The 16,741-nt window shown below is 56.7% G+C and overlaps 1 protein-coding gene across 1 annotated transcript in view; it reads right to left on the bottom strand.

The window, feature by feature from the left end:
- Window positions 1-16,741, bottom strand: part of Gpr107 (G protein-coupled receptor 107) — a 56,903-nt gene that overhangs the window by 23,438 nt on the left and 16,724 nt on the right. Inside the window, exons 2-12 of the mRNA XM_005408338.2 lie at window positions 16,042-16,164; window positions 15,387-15,437; window positions 15,167-15,246; window positions 13,627-13,802; window positions 10,914-10,951; window positions 9,372-9,428; window positions 6,409-6,519; window positions 5,594-5,727; window positions 1,959-2,034; window positions 600-673; window positions 74-191 (exon numbers count right to left, since the gene is read on the bottom strand). Of these exons, the coding sequence (XP_005408395.1) occupies window positions 74-191; window positions 600-673; window positions 1,959-2,034; window positions 5,594-5,727; window positions 6,409-6,519; window positions 9,372-9,428; window positions 10,914-10,951; window positions 13,627-13,802; window positions 15,167-15,246; window positions 15,387-15,437; window positions 16,042-16,164 (1,038 nt within the window). The remainder of the gene's footprint in view (window positions 1-73; window positions 192-599; window positions 674-1,958; window positions 2,035-5,593; window positions 5,728-6,408; window positions 6,520-9,371; window positions 9,429-10,913; window positions 10,952-13,626; window positions 13,803-15,166; window positions 15,247-15,386; window positions 15,438-16,041; window positions 16,165-16,741) is intronic.

Below are 16,741 nucleotides of genomic sequence, written 5' to 3'. Positions count from 1 at the left end.
CTGGGTCTGTCACAATCCAAAGGGACAGCTCCACTCTTTAACCCCCACAGCCAGAAGCCAAGACCCCCTGTACCTGGAGGGGGATGACGATCATGAAGATCTTCTTGTCTTTGTCGGAGAGGATGTGCTTGATGAAGGCCCAGCCCGTGCCAATGAGCGCGATGGTGATGAACAGCAGCGCACCCTTCAAACTAGAAGAGAAAACAGTCCGCGGGGCGGCGGCTCTCTCTACTCTTGCTCCTCACAAAAGACACATGCCAAGCTCAGAAGCGCATCTCACATGAGCAGCGCTTCCTTCAAGTTGCGCCAACAGCACTGCACCCCACCCAGAGCCCCCAGTGGCTGTGGGAGGAAGGAGCCAGCCACAGCCTGAGCCCCCAAGTCCTGCCAGCCCCTGTGTCACACACACTCGGAACCGCAGGGGCCCGGGAGCCCAGGCTGGCCACTTGGGCAGGCAATCCCTGCCACCCCAGCTTTCTGGTTTCTTCTGATTCTCTGTGGCGCTGGGGATGGAATCCAGGGCCTCAGGGCCTCAGCGCATGCGTAACCCAAGCTCCAGGGGCGAGCCACCCCCAACCCCCTCCGCGGGAGCTACTCACAGGTGGGTTATGTAGTAGACCACGGCCCAGCCCTCGATCGGGAAGCCCTGGGAGGAGATGTAGTGGTAGTCGATCTGAAAGCGACAGCGGTGGGTCAGCGGGAATCCGCCCCCCGCCTCACTGCAGAGGCGCAGGACCTGGGAGGGCTGGGGAGCGGGTGGAGCGCCGGCCGACTCCTCCCTTGGCAGCGCACCGGAAGCGGGAAAGAGAACAAGCCCCAGGCAGCTTCGGGAACACGACATGGGCTTTCAGTGCCACCAAGGCCCGCCAGCTGCTCTCAGGCGCACATCATCACTGGCAAATGCCTCCCTTAAACACCTCCCAGGCTCGCCGGGCATGAGGCGGAGGCCTGTAACTCACCACCACTGTACATCTAGAAATACCTGAGGCCACCAATGCAGTTTTACTAAAGTGGTGAGATTTAGTGGTGCCCCAAATCCCGCCCAGGGAACCCCAGAGTGACAGCAACGCATACACCTTTCACTCTCTCTAAATTGCATGCTGAGCTGGACTCGGTGGCATTCGCCTGTAATCCCAGCACTGAGGCTGGGGCAGGAGGATCACAAGTTTGAGTCCCACCTGCACAACTTAAGCAGACCCTGTCTCAAAGTAAATAATAAACAGAGCTGGGGACAGAGCTCAGCATGAAGGCCCTGGGTTCAATGACCAGAAAAAAAAAAAAAAGAAGTGGAGCAAGGGTGGCTGCTGCGCGCCTCGCGCATCCACAGTGGGGGAAGCATGGCCTCCCACGGGCAAGTGTGCTGCCTCTGCAGCAGTCGTCCAGAATACAGCTGAGGCTCACTGTGCTTTGTTCTGGTTGGGTATTTGGTAGTGCTGGGACTGGATCTCTGGGTCTTTATGCTAGGCAGGTGCTTTCCTACTATGTTACATCCCCAGCCCCTTTTTAAAAATTTTATTGAGACAAGGTCTCAGTTGCCCAGGCTGGATTTGAATCTGCTGCTCTCCTGCCTCGGCCTCCCAGGTAGCTGGGATGACAGCCATGCCTAAAGGGTCAATTCTTGCGCCTCAATCTGTATGGCATCAATACTCTCTCAGGGGGGCGGGGGGCGTGCTAATACCGAGCCTCAAACAGCAGGAGCGAGAGGGGATGCAGCCAACGTGAGGGCACAGAAACTCCTGAGCAGGGAGGCGCTCTTGTCAAGGAACAACAGAGGAGAGGAAGTAAGAACCCGTGTTCGGGAAAAACTCCCGGGCTCCCGGCAGCACAAAGCTGCCTTGGGCCCAGCATCACCAGGGGAGGCTGCGGTCATCTCCCCAAGGCTGCGTCTCTGTCGCCCCCTCCCAGCTCTCCCTCCCACACAGCACCGCACATGGCACACTCGGCACACCCCTACGCACCGCGTGGAACACCAAGGAAAGGGACTTGGTGAAGGGCAGGGCCGCCATCAGCCAGTGGATCTTAAACACCTCACTCCTACAGAGAGAGACAGGAGAATGAGAAGAAGGTCCACCAGAGGGCAGCAGAAGCACCGATGAACTCATAAGCAGGCAGGACGCAGAGGCAAAGCACAAACACCAGGTGCGGAAGTACGTGTGTATGGAGAGACCAGTTTCTGCTACACACTCGAGGGTGGCACTATGGCTCACTATGCATCCCGGGGTGCTTTGAACTTGTGATCCTCCTGCCTCAGCCTCCTGGGCGGCGGGATCACAGGTGTGTGCCACAGGCCCGGCATTTTTGTAGTAGCAGTGGTCCCAGGTAGAGTCCCGAGGAGTCTCTGACGGATGACTGAACGCGGTCAATTCAGAGACCCGATGGCTCGAGTCCTGACCACGTGGACATCTAACCCGAGGCGGCCTCCTCCCAGGACCACGCAGGAATGAGGCAGGCAGATGTGCGCAGCAGTGCAGCTCCCAGGAAGAGGGCGTGAGGAGGCGCGGCCAGTGAGGGGACGGGCGGGGAGGGGGATGGCCAGGTCGCCCCTCTCTCCTTGCCTCTCGCCTCCCCTGACACAGGTGCACAGGAGCGTTACGGAGAGAGAAGGGCGCAGAGGAAGGCTGAGAGAGTGGGGAAGGCGCTGTCAGACCCGCGCACTCTGCACAGCCTCAGCAATGTCCGCTTTTCAGATAGATGCCCCACGGCCCAGAGGAGCGTCCAAATGCGGGCGGACGCACGTGACGCACATGGACGTGGGCGAGGGCCGCCACACCGCACGGCTGGGGAGACGGACTGCTGAGCGACTGCCGGGACACCAGCCTGAACCCTCAGAGGAAAGGGAGGGTCCTCTCTACCCCTACGGGACTCCTGACCATCCGCTGGCATCGGTCCTGACACTTTGCGGCCCTGGAGCAGAGAAGGCCTACTTCAAAGGCACTGCCCGAAGAGCCAGAAAGTTAGACAGCGCCACTCCACTAAAGTGAAAGCCTTCCAACAATGGCCGCTACAGTCACGCCTAACACCAGGACACCGCCAGTGCGCCAGGCAGATGAGGGCTGGGCGACTGCGGCAGAGGCCGAGAGGACGAAACCCGACGGGGAGGGGCGCCGTGGAGGGCCGCAGGCAGACGCGCGCTGCGCTGACAAGCGCTCACGGCCAACACAGACAGCAAGACGCGCGGCGCCGTGCACTCTGCTCGGGCGGCGTCCTGGGGCCGGCGTGGGCGAGCAAGGCAAACCTGAAGCAAACTGGAAGGCCGAGAGCTGGCTGAGAGCAGGCCGTGCCCCGCGCAGCCCTCCTGGCTGCTCCTGAGGGGCTAGGGTGTCGGCAAGGCGGGAGGGAGGCTGGGGCAGCTCCGGCCGGGGAGCGGGGTGCTGGACGGGGACAGCACACTACCGTGTGAACAGCGCCCACAGGCGGCTCGGGTCCCATCCGCCCAAAACACAGGCGACACCGCCCGCACCCCTGGGAACCCACGAACACCCAGGCTGTCTGCTGAGCACTCTCGGGGGCACCCACGGCTGGCAGGGCGGCGGGAGGGACAGGAAACGCGGGGGAGGGAGCGCGGGGCTTCCAGGCAGGTGTCTCGGGCACCTTCCTGTCCCTGTGCCCACCACTTGCAGGTCCGAACAGAAGCCAAAGCCGGGCGTCTGTCACTACGGCACGCCAGGGAGCCACGCTCGCTCACACACCCAGGCAACGCTGACTTGTGGGCTGCGGGGACGTGGTGGAAAGCACGGAGGCTGGGCTGCCGGATGACGTGGCCTTAAAGACTGGGTCTCCCCCAGCCTCAGTCTCTGCACCACAGTGAGCTCTTCTGAAAGGGGCGCCTCCACCCCAGCGTGCTGCGGAAGAGGAGCCGAGCCGAGCACACAGAGCAGGACGGCAAAGCCACCGGCCATCTCCCTCCCAGTCGCGCCACACTCGGCCGAAAGGAGCCTGGCAGGCGCCCCTGCAAGCCCCAGCTCTGTCAGGCGACGCCGGCCGTGTCTCACGTCCCCTTCCACAGCCTCCATAAGCTTAGGTGACAAATGCCCCTCGGTCCTTCCAGCTCTGAGGGGCCACCAGCCTCAGAAGTGTGCTTGGCACGGGGGGGGGGGGGTCCTGTGCCCTATGGCCCTCGAGTCCCCAACCTAACAGCTGGCTCTCAGGCACCTGGCAAAGCACCAGGTGCTTCAACTGTGCCACCAGATGTGGAGAGGACCTGTCGCCAAGAAGCTACAAACCGGATGCACGTAAAGCGGGAAGCCTCACTTCGCCACACACTGCAACTGTGCCACAGCTTCCCACCGGGGAGCCAGTGACAAGGACTCTGCCATCACCAAGTACAAGATTCAAACAGCCCTCAACACCTGGTGGGTAAGCTCTTTTATTTGCATAACATCCTGATTTGCAAGGCTCTCTCAGCTGGAGGAACCACACAGATTCAAGGATCAAAGAGCTTAGCTGAGCCAGTGTGTCGGCACAAGCCTGTAATCCCCATGCTCTGGGAAGCTGAGGCAGGAGGATTGCATATTCAAGCCCAGCCCGGGTAACTTAGAGAGACCCCAGCTCCAAAGGGTGGAGGGGCTGGGAGGGCGCGCAGCGTGAAGACACTGATGCAACCTGAGAACCACAAATACGGACCAAGAACCAGAGAAAATAAAAGGTGCAGAGAGGGAGGCACAGCGCTCACCACGGTCCCACCTTCCCAGCCGAGCAAGGAGGCTGCTGTGAAGCAAGGCAGACAGGACGTCACGGAGCTCACTTACGACGCGTGGCTCCTACTTTTCTAGTAAAGTTAAAAAGCAAGTTTCTCTCAAAACACTCCACATCCTTTTTGTTTGTTTTTTGTTTTTTTCCGGTACCAGGAATCAAACTCAGGACCTCACGCTTGCCAGGCAGGAGCTGTGCCGATGAGCTAAATCCCCAGCCCCTCACTCCACATCCTTTACAGCCTGCATGTGTGGGATCCCCCTTCCTGTGTAGCAGATCTCCTCATCACCGCGTGGGCCCTTCCCACAGGCGGACATGCAGGACATCAGGACACACAGGTAGCGGCCACTGCACCTGCTAGCGTCAGCATCACAGGCCTGCCGAGGAGACGCACATGCCCGCGCGCTGGGAGAGCATGCAGAACCCGTTCTCCTCTGAGCTGCGACCCAGCCACGCCCACCAGCTTGGAGGCACTCGCTGGCAGGAGGCGGAGGATTCATGCTGCCCCAAGGACCTTGTACAGCATGGCGCAGCCTTGGGTTTTGAACCAAGGCCCAGAGCCAGGCAAATGGGCTCTAAAGAGGCCAGGGGTCCTGGAGGTCGCCAGAGAGCATTAGCCAGACTCCAAGCCGGCAGCAGGGCCGAGGCCCTGACCTCGTGAGAGGGGCAGCCCCGAAAGGCACCGGTGCGTTCGCAGGGGCCTGCGATGATGGGGTCTCTGCTGGGACTGCAGCGAGACCTTCAGCCTCCCTGGGAAGAGCCGTGAACCGGCGCCCGCACACAGAGGCCTCTGGGGACAGCAGGGCCCTAGGGCTCAGCCCTCTGGGCAGAGAACCGGGTGGAAGGTGACACGGGGCCAGGGCACCTCCACGTGTGGCAGACGGCTCCGAAGGCAGCTCACCGTCGTTTCCTAAGGATGTGGATCCAGAAGGTCCCAGAGAGGAAGAAGAAGAAGGCCATGCAGATGTAGAGCTTGGGGAGCGGGATCTCCCCTGCGGACAGGTAGCTGTCGGGGTTCTTCTCGGTGATCTCGATCTGAAAGCACCGGGAGAGGGCGCTTTACACTCCGAGCTGGAGCCCCAGCGGGAAAGCCACGGCCCCCACGCACAGGCGGAAGAGAAACAGGGCCGGCGTGGCTCCAGATTTTCCTCCACGTGGGGCCTCTGGCCATGTGTCCCTCCACTGGCTCAGAGCGGCCCCAGCCCCGTTTTTCTCTTCCGGAAGTGTTTCTGAAACCTGTTCTCGGTGGACGGGAGTGTCTGTAGCTCAGCGGTAGGGTGCTGGTCTAGCAGGCGCAAAGCCCTGGGTTCAATGCCCAGCACCAAAAAACAAGGACTTTTTTTGGTGGTACTCAAGGGCCTTCGCCCTGAGCTACATCCCTGCCCTTTTTTACTATGAGACAGGGTCCTGCTAATTCTCTAAATTGCCTGAGCTGGCCTTGAATTTGAGATCCTCCTGCCTCACCCTCCCAGAGTGTTAGAATTATGAGTGCATAACCCCCACATCCAGTTGAAAACAACTATTCCTTTTTTTTGTTTTTTTTAGAAGTAGGAAAATGTACTGGTAAAAAATAATAGGAAACAGGAATGTGGGTAGGAATAGCTCCTGAGAGGAGGGGTCCTGAACTGGTTGTCCACAATTATTCTTACAGAAAGACAGACGTCTGGAATTTTGCACTGGCAAATCCCCCCATTACAGTCCCCACATGGTACTTACATCAAGGCTGAATGAAAACTTGTCACTCGACTGCCCCTCAGTTTTAGAGCATTTATGGAAATAAAGACTGTAAAGTCCTTCTTGATCATCAGTGCTGATGTTAAAGGAAAACTGAAAGAGAAGAAAAACATTTAAGGGTACTCAACTCCTCTGTTGATTTGTTTTTCTTTTCTTTGTTTTTTGGGTTTTTTTTTGAGACAGGGTCTGGATATGTAGCTCAGCCTGGCCTCCACCTCACTGTAATCCGCCTGCCTCAGCCTCCTGAGTGCCAGCATTATAAGCATGCACCACCATGCCGAGCATTACCTCTGCTAAATTTTTTTTTTTTTTTGTCTTTTTGAGACAGGGTCTGGCTATGCAATTCAGGCTGGCCTTGAGTTCACTCTGTAGCCCAGGCTGGTCTTGAACTCGCAAGGATCCTCCTGCCTCGGCCTCCCGAGTGCTGGGATTACAGGTATATGCCACCATGCCTGGAATACCTCTGCTAATTTTTAAAACTTAGATGTAAGTTATGAATTAATGGACAGAAGAAAATAGACTATTTAATCAAATTCTCCCAAAGCAGAGTTTAAATGGATGTTTCCTTATTCTATCATACCCTCCCAATATTTTGTAACAGTGTTCAAGCACACAGACGAGTGAGCAGATGGAACTGTACAGCGAACACCTTCCACCCACACTTGAGTCTATGGTCGCCGCTGTGCTACGCTAGCTTTGTCATAGCTCAGCATGTCTGTGGTGGCTTTCAGTGGAGTCTGCCAGATGATCTAAGATGCAGTTACCTACTTTTCAAGTGAACATGTTATTTTGTCCTTCAGGTAAAAAATACCCTTGAATAAGAAACACCAGGCATGGTGGCGCACACTTGTAATCTCAGGACTCGGGAGGCTGAGGCAGGAGGAGCACTGCAAGTTCCAGACCACCCTGGGCTCTACAGAGTCCAGGGCCAACCTGAACTGCATAGCAAGACCCTGCCTCAACAACATCAAAAAAGGAGGTTCACCTTATTACTGAAAAAGACTAATACCACTTCATCCAAATTTACACCCATCATTTTAGGCAATAGTAACAAAAGTTTCATTTTCTTTTTTTTTTTTCTGGTACCAGGAATTGAACTCACGACCTTGCACTTGCCAGGCAGGTGCCATTGAGCTAAATCCCCAGCCCATAAAAGTTTCATTTTCTATATTTTTTGTTTTTCATACATTTTATGGGTTCAAATGAAGTTTAAACTAAAACAATATATGTACACTATCAGAGAATACAACTCCTTGGTCAATTCTAAGAACACTTCACTATCAGCAAAAAGTTCTAGCAATAAAAAGAAATCTGTCTTACACTGTTTAGGGCTTTAAATGCACCCTCAATAAACTAAAAAGAAAAGCCCAAACATAATAGCGATGGCTGTTTTGTTTTGCAACAGGGTCTTACTGTGAAATAAGTCCAGGCTGGCTTTACTAGCCATGCAGGGTGGGCTGGCTTTGCACTTGGGATCCTCCTGACTCGGCCTCCCCAGCACTGGGATGCAGGTGTGCGCTCGCACATCAGGCACAATGGCGCTGTTTATGAGGGGGTTACAGTAGCATGGGGGGCGGCCCTGAGTTGCCAGCAGTGCTCTATTGCCTGTGCCGAGATGGTTACAGGGTGACTCCTCATAGTGATCTGTTCTACTCTGTAAGTACTATGTATTCTTTCAAGTAGACACTGTACCTCACAAGAGAAAAAAGTAAGAGACACATGCCAAGAAAAGATAAATAAATGACTAGACACTTGGCTGAAATTATTAATCTCTTAAGCTATGCCCCAAATCATGCCTGTAAATGTGAGAGCATGTATTTCTGTCCACTCGGTTAGAGAAAAAGACACTGTTCTAAACATTAACTTTTACACTAAAAGTAAGACTCAGGGGACGTCTACAGCAATACCAAGGTTGGAGAGCCAGGCCCTGAGCAGCAGGTCGGAGGGCGGAGCGCCAGGGGCTGAGGGCGGCGCCAGCTGGAAAGCGCACAGGACTGCGGCCGGGCGCACAGCCAGGGCACGGCAGGAAGGGCTCACTGGCCCACAGGGCGGAAGCAGAGTGGGCAGGGAAAGGACAGGAGCTGGGGTCAGGGAGACGACAGGGCCAGGCCACGTGGGCACCAGAGGCTGGTGACAGATGGGACACCGCCGGGGACCCTGAGCCGATGCGCACCGCGAGCTCCCGCTCACTGTCGGGTGTTCTCCCTGATGGTGGCACCGGAAACAGTGGCCAAGAAGTGAACCCAGACCAGCAGCGTTAAATGAGCACACTATCTCCGCTGACAGTACGGGCAGTGGGAGTGGGCGGGCTCTGCGAGAACGTGAGAGAGAAGGAGAGAAACATAGCATCCTCCCGGAGCGGGGCCACAGCCACGCGTCTGCACCACGATCATGCCACGGGCACTGCGCTGCCCAGGCGCCACCTCAGGCCACGAACCTCCAGGAGAAAGAGCCCGTCGCTGTCCCACGTTACCCATTTACAGCAACATGGACAGAGCTCCACAGCCACAGCTCTGAGACAGCCCCACCGTGCTCCACGGGGAGATGCGACACTGGGCTGCCAAGGGCCACCTGGGCAGGCCACAGCTCCGAGACCAGCCAGTAGCCCGGTCCTGGGCTGGCACTGCAAGGATGGGACAGGGACTGCGCCGGGGCGGGGGCTCTGTGAACTCCCTGAACTACAGCGCCCCGTCAGCCCGAAATCCTTCTGGGAGACCAACTGTGTGATTCCGCACAGGGCACGCGAGGCGCGGGGCTGGGCTGGCACACAACGGCCACCAGACCTGGCCTGGGCCCTGGACACTCAGCAAGGCACTGGTGATGAGCAGGGAGCGACAGCGCCGCCCGCCTTGCTGGCATCTCACCCAGGGACTGCTGCAGACTAAGCCGCCCCCGTTCAGAAACTCAGGAAAGTCTCTGCGACTTTACTCCAGGAAAACACGTACCTGAAATGACACTGCCCCGGAGTCCTTATGAATGGAAAAGGATTTCTCCCCCGGTGCCTAAAAAATGACAATCTGCTTTAGGGTGATGCTGCAGGGCAGAAACAATACACTCATTACAATTAAACTTTAAATCCACGGCCGGGTGTAGTGGCGCACGCCTGCCATCCCAGCACTCGGGAGGCTGAGGCAGGAGGATCATTGCGAGTTCGAGGCCAGTCTGGGCTACAAAGTGAGCTCAAGGTCAGCCTGAATTGCATAGCGAGACCCTATCTCAAAAAGACTAAATAAATAAATAAATAAACCCATATCTTTTTTTTTTTTTTTTTTTTGAGACAGGGCCTCGCTATGCAGGTTGGCCTTAAACTCCCTTACGTAGCCCAGGCTAGCCTGCAACTCACAGTAATCCACCTGCCTCAGCCTCCCAAGTGCTGGGATCACGGGTGTGCACCACCACGCCGGACAAAGCCACATTTCTTCCAAAACCCTACAGCTGCTCTGAAAGGAAAATCGCCCATCCTTCCGAGGTAGGCCTGAAGCTCCTCTCCCCAGCTCTTCTTCCCTGGCTCCCGCCTGCCTGGCCCTTCCAGCTGCAGTGGGACCAGGGACGCTCACCAGGCAGCCATGCATGCCGGACACCGCAGACTCAGGCCAAGCAGTGGGAAGACGGACCGCTGACAGCACGGACGCGCTCAAGGGGACCGTGCTGACTGGGGACGGAAGAGGCCCGTCTGCACGGTGCAAGTTCACTCACAGCAGGCTCTGCAGACCCACCTACACAACGTGGGCACCAGCAGCTGTTGGGGCGCACTCACCACGCTGACCACCACCGCACACCTGTGCAGCGCAGGGGGGTCAGCGCTACTTTACCCGCGCTGAGGAAAACAGACCCAAACTAAACCTTGCTACTTTGACACCTCCTCAGGGCAAAAAGCAAGCTACTTCCAACCAGAACTCTGCTTCTCCGGCTTTACTACTTCCTCACTCGCTTCTCTGCAAACCCACCAGCGAGCAGGTCACTCCCCGCCCTCTCCCTCTCCGCCCCTCGCACACCACCCCCCCCATAGGTCCCCTAGCCAACGCCAGGGCCCCACGGCCCCCACACCAGCCAGCCTGGACACCTCTAGGGCCCAGTCCCCACGTGGTCCCCTCTGGTCCCCTCCAAGGTGCCTGCACAGGTGTTCAGACCGTGGTCCTCCACAGACACTGGCATCACAGTCCCCAATCGCAAGCTGGAGACAGCCTCCTGCTGTGTCAGCAATCGCTCTCTGCTGCCAGCGAGCTGCCTTCCACTTCAGGCCTGAGCTGAGCGGACCCCAGTGCCCGTGCCCGCGGGGGCATTCTCAGCCACCCCGCAGCCAGCTGAGCCCCGGCCGGGGAGTGCAGCCCAGTGAGGCTGCTTCTCCCCAAACAGCAGCCAGCTCCCTGCAGTCCGGCACACACACACAGGTGCACACGCAGCATACGTGGAAACACCTCCGGACACGCCCACAGCACACATGCGTATCCAAGAGAGCCGGGCACAGGCGGCCGAGGAGTTCTTACCTGTGTGTCCACCGTGCTTCTCTTAGGCTTCCCGCCATCTGCAAGCATAAACATCGAAGAGCTATCACTGCACGGCTCGGCTCACACACCATGCGTGTCACGGCCGGCTGACGAGGCCCCAGCTTGTCTACCGTGACGTCTAACACGTTCCTGCCGCCTTGAACCACTGTGATAAATGCACAACTGTCCTGCTGGACACCTGAAGCACAGTGGCCCACGTGTGACTGTCCCAGGCTGCCTGAGGGGACGGTTGTGCTTGCACCATCAGTGGCTCAGAGGGCCCTGGCAGTGAGACATGAATTCTGGTCCCGTTGTGAACGTGTTCAAACAAACAAACAAACAAGCAAACAAATTGTGCAGCTGCCCGCTCCTCAGGGCGCCAACAATTCCTGAGCTGCAGAAGCAGCCAATGGAAACGTGTTCAACGTTATCAAATTAACAACTGCGAGAGCCAGCAGGGAGCTGCTAAGTGGATGGTCCAGAGCGTGTTCCGGAAGAAACTGCGCTGGAATTGCTCCCTTACTTTCTATGAGATCAGGTTTGCAAAGAGATGAATGTCTAAAGAATAGACAACACATGAGATTTACTTACACACATGGAACATGGAAAGCCAGTAATATTAGTGTGTGTGTAGTTGTGTGTAGTTTTGTGTGTGGCGCCAGAGCCTGAGCCAGGGCCCGGTGCGTGCTGGGCAAATGCTTCTCCCGAGCCACCCCCGAGGCCCGGCACGCCTCTCCCCACCACCACAAGCATGCCGGGCCAGTCAGGGCTCAGGGACAGCCGGGCCTGGGCCTCGGTCCTCGCAGGGAAGAGGAAATGCAGCCTCGCTGTCCAACCCAGCGCTCGGCTGGGCCACACTTTCCTAGTGAGCTCTCTGCAGGAAGCGGGAGGGCTGGAGTATTCTCCCAACCAGGGAACGGTTATGAGGGCAACGAGGGGCCAACGAGAGGGTCAGCGTGAAGACCTGGCTTCGCCACCCCACAAAGGGGTCCCTCTGTGCAGTTTTAGCTTGGCTCGAGTTTCACAAATGGAGAGGAAAACGTCGAAATAATCCTCAGGTGGACCTGACAGTTCACGAAAGAGGGGCCAGTGTAAACGATTGCTCAGCACAGGAGCAGCTGGGCAGCTCAGCGAGAAAGCCCTGGCTCAATCCACGTCGCCACACAGGAAAGAGGAAGAGCAGCCCCAGTCAGTAACAAGAGTCAGTACAGAAACAAGAACACTGTTTGTACCTTTCATTCTAGGATTTTTTTTTTCTTTTGTTTTTGAAAGAGGGCCTCATTATGTTGCCCAGCCTGTGCTCAAGTAATCCGCCTGCCTCAGCCTGCTGAGCAGCTGGCACCACCGGCATCCACCACCATGCTCAGCACTTTAGGACCTTCTTTAAAAAGTAAATACCCAGTATTGGTTAGGATATAGCAATGTGTGTACTATTCCTACATATTTCCGATGGAGGTATAAATTCACCCAAGTCATTGGTAAAGGAATTTAAAAAGATCTGTTAACATCCTCAAAAACATTCATAGGCTTTAAATCAGCAATTCAAGAAACCAATCCTAAGGAAAGTCTCACAACGGAAAGTTTCTGCATTTGAAGAATTTTAAGCCAGGTGTGGCAGCACAGGTCTGGTCATCCCAGCACTCTAGGAGGCTGAGGCAGGAGGACGATAAGCTCAAACCCAATCTGGACACTTAGTGATATCCAGTACCAAAGCAAGAAATAAAAAAAGACCTGTGGATACAGCTTAATGTGAAGGCCCTGGGTTCAATTTCCCGCAAAAGAAAGAAGAAAAAGGAGGAATGGAGGGAAGGAGGGGGAAAGAAAAACTACAAAGCTACAATGTTGGTAACACCCTGGAGACGGAAGTGTGCCTCCCCAACACAAAGCGTGAGTAACTGGTGGAAGCTGCTCCTGCCGGTTTGAACCACCGGCGGCACACACAGGACTGTCCCACCGGGCGGCATGCAACAGTGCACGTGCCACTGGTGGTTCAGAGCCTCATGAAAGCGAGACAGGAATCACGGCCCATCATGAGTGTGCTCACGGGACGTTCAATATGTGAGAAGCATGTGACAATCAGGGAGCAGCCCAGACGGAAAAGTGTAGACAAGATGATGAGTTTTATTTATTTTTATTTTCTTATTTTTTCGTCTTTTGGAGACAGGGTCTCACTATGCAGTTCAGGCTGGCCTTGAGCTCACTTTGTAGCCCAGGCTGGTCTTGAACTCACAACCATCCTCCTGCCACAGCCTCCCGAGTGCTCAGATTACAGGTATGCACCGCCACGCCCGGCTTATGACAATGAGTTTTAAAAAGTTAATTTCTAGATTTAGGGCACAAGCTGAAAGGGAGACCAGATCACTAAAACTCACCTGGGGAGGAGGGGAGAAGACTGCACTTTCACTCTCTACACCTTCTTGAGGGTTATGCACTTTTTTGCATGTATGTGTGTGTCTTTTTGAGACAGGGTCTCGCTGTGCAGTTCAGGCTGGCCTTGAGCTCACTTTGTAGCCCAGGCTGGCCTTGAACTTGCAGCAATCCTCTTGCCTCAGCCTCCCGAGTGCTGGGATTACAGATGTGCGCCACCACGCCCGGCTTAGGTTACGCGCTTTTGTCGGAGCTCCAAAATGAAGACAAGAGACCCTACTCTCTCTGACTGGGAAATGGACACCTACCAAGCAGGTGTCTGATGGCGGTCGCATCAGCTGCTCACCTTGTGCTTTCTGAGTCTGGTTGCCGCCGGACTCGGATGCAGACGCGGATGCAGACGCGGACGTGGACACAGGGCTCACGTCGGGCCCTTGGCTCTGCGCAAGGACTTTCTCATCCTTGCCTAAGATGATCTTGGGCAGCTGGGTGCCAGCTTCCGGCGGGGACCTGATTTTCACTCTGCAGTCAAGTGAGAGCAGGGAAGGAAAGCTCACAGCAGCGCTCTGGCGTAAGCCTGCGGCAGCTTCATCACCCATTCCCTTGATACAGCAGGTCAACCTGCACCTGTCTCCTGCAGACCCGAGACCAGGCCCAAAGGACTGGAGCTCGCTCACGGGCAGGAGTGCAGGGCAGAGAGCGGCTGGGCGCCTCGGCCAGGCTGGGACCCTCACCATTAAGAAGGAGCCTGGGGGTCCTGAATTTCCCCTAAAGCCAGGGTTCTTTGCCACCACATGACTGCTGGGCCCACTTCACCCACATACCCTAACCTGCTTGGCACATTGCACAAGGGAACAGAGAAAGTAATCACGGTGCCATCCGGGGCACTGAGGGCCACTCTGCTCTTCCCGTGGCCCAAGCCACTGCTGCTTCAGCCTGCCAAGGCTGCAGGGAGTGGTGACAGTCCCCATGCCTGAGCGGCCTTGGGACCAAAGCTGGCACCATCAGGCTGGGCTCCCCCTCCCGCAAGGGCAGGTTCTTTCACTCCCCTGGCCGAATGGCTGCATGGAACAGGGAAGCAGAGCCATCTGCCCCTGCCTGGGGACACCTGCCTGAAGACAGCGGTATAGAGGAGGTGGGCAGAGCAGCAGGAAAAGCACTGCTCCCCACCCGCCGCCTTCAGCCACTGCTGTGGCCTGTCCCCACACCTGCCCTCACGCTGACATCTAGCCCTGACACTGACTGCCAACGGTCCCTAAGCAGCACGAGACAACCACACTCAACTGGCTTAGAGGAAACCGAGGTGACCGTGGAGAACGAGGCGGCTGTGGGGCACAGCCCGTCCTGGGCTCACAGCAGCTCCCTGAACGCCTCCCAAGGCACCTGTAGCAGCAGCTCAGCACAAGGCTGGACGCCCTGAGCTGCGACACCAAGCCCAGTTGGCCCGTGCAGTGTTTAAAGACTGCACTGCGGGGACCTCATCAAGATGATCTCTTCTCCCCCTCGGTGCCACAGAGCCGGACGGAGCCTGGGCCTCGGTTGCAAAGGCGTGGCTCCCACTCCCGTCACTGTGAGGCAAGCAGGACGAGGGTCCAGCTGCCCGCTGCCACTCTGTTCTGAGCTCGGCTGCCTGGCACTGCCTGCTCCCTGCCCAGGCCAGAGCCTCCCCTCCAGGCTGTACACCCCGCCCTGCCTGGCCCCACCAGGCTGCCCACCAGGCTGCCCACAGGTTCCTGGGGGACAGCCCCAGGACTCCGCCTCCTCGCGTCTCGCAGCCGGCTCGCAGGGCGGGCCCTGGCCCTCGCAGACACCCAGGGCAGCCATGCGCAACACGATACCCCAGCTGTGCTCTGGGCGGGCCCCGAAGGGACAGGGGAATTACTTACTCACTTCTGGAGATGTCTAGGATTAGGACGGTGACGGAGACAGACTGTTTCTGTAAAATGCAGTAGTTCACATCCTCCCCCTGAGAAGGGAGAGCAGGTCGTTGGTCACCTTCACCTCACATTCCCACGAGGCTGAGGCCTGGGCTTCGCCACCCCAAGGAAAGCACCCACCCAGGGTCCAGCTCCAGGGCTGACCGTGGCCAGGCCGCCCAACACTTACCAGGTAAGAAGAAAAGCCATCGTTCTTCGCGCGGTCCAGGCTGAACCCGATCTGGGGTAGGTAAGAAGGAGAGACAAATACCTGTACGACCACCCCCACCTTTCTCACTCAGCCAGAAAGCGGGTGCTGTGGGCCTGGCTTCCTCCCAGGGTTCTTAGCATTCATCTTGTAACACGGCAACGGGTGCTCAGGTAAAATCACTAATTATTAGATTTTAACAACTTGTGTTAAAAGTAAAACTAACTTTAAAAAAAAAGCCAGGCGCGGTGGCATACTCAGCACTCAGGAAGCTGACCCAGGAGGACTGCTTGCCACAAGTTCCACGCCGTGAGTTCAAGCCAAGCCTGGACTACATAGCGAGACCTTGTCTTCAAAACCCAAAGGGGAAAAAAAAGGGGAAACCAACTGATGTCTACTATGCATTTTGGTCCTCACAAACGCGTTTTCTAGGGAGTGGGGATTTAGCTCAGTGGCACAGCACCTGCTTGGCAAGTGCAAGGTTGTGAGTTCGATTCCTGGTACCGGGGGAAAAAAATGAAAAACAAACAACAACAACAAAAAACCACATTTTCTCCCTCTTCCGGTGCTTCACCCTAGGGGAGGGGGGCTTTCCCGAAGCCAAGCGAAGCGGCACTGCTGGCTTGGAGACACTTACAATGGTGTCTTTGTCCATGACCCCAGTGGGATTGTTCACGGAGAGGCTGCTGACCTTCACCTGCATGTAGCCGTCCTTGAAGAACCCGAAGGTGTTCAGATGCACCTTGTGCCTCACGTCATCCTGAAGAGATGAGCAGTAGGGTACGGAGTCAACTTCTTGTCTGCTGCTTAAGCCCTTCACCCACCTGAACCACAGCAGTGTCGTGCTCCTGCAGGGGGGAGCGGGGACACTTCCCTGTGCTCAGTGATGCTCGCAGCCACAGCAGCCCCTCTCCCCAAAAGCTGCAGGCGGCAGCTCTGAACAGCAAAGGTCTAGGGAGGAATGCACGACAGGCAGGGCTCGCCCAGGTACCCCCGTGGGTTCTGGACATGCCCAAGGCCAGTCGGCGGGACTCCAAGGCAGACGGACCTCCCGGAGCACCAGGCCGCGTCCAGCGGGCCATGTGTGCAGGTGGGTGGAGGGAGAGCGCTGCAGAGCAAGGCTGTACCCACACGGGAATTTTCCAGCCTGTAATTTTTTAGAAAGGTTCACTGTACCTTAAGAAAATGGTATAGATGAGGGGTTTTCAGGGAACAAAGCCTTATGCAGAAGCAATCCCAGTGACTAAAGTGGAGCCAGAGCAGGGCGGGATGCTACATTCGGGGGAAACTGCAGTGTGGGGCAGACCATCCCTGCCATACTGCCATCCACACCGCAC

This window comes from Chinchilla lanigera, unplaced genomic scaffold, assembly GCF_000276665.1.
Source record: "Chinchilla lanigera isolate Chin_1 unplaced genomic scaffold, ChiLan1.0 scaffold00112, whole genome shotgun sequence".
Lineage (NCBI taxonomy): Eukaryota > Metazoa > Chordata > Mammalia > Rodentia > Chinchillidae > Chinchilla > Chinchilla lanigera.
This window is presented reverse-complemented; position numbering and strand designations above follow the sequence as displayed.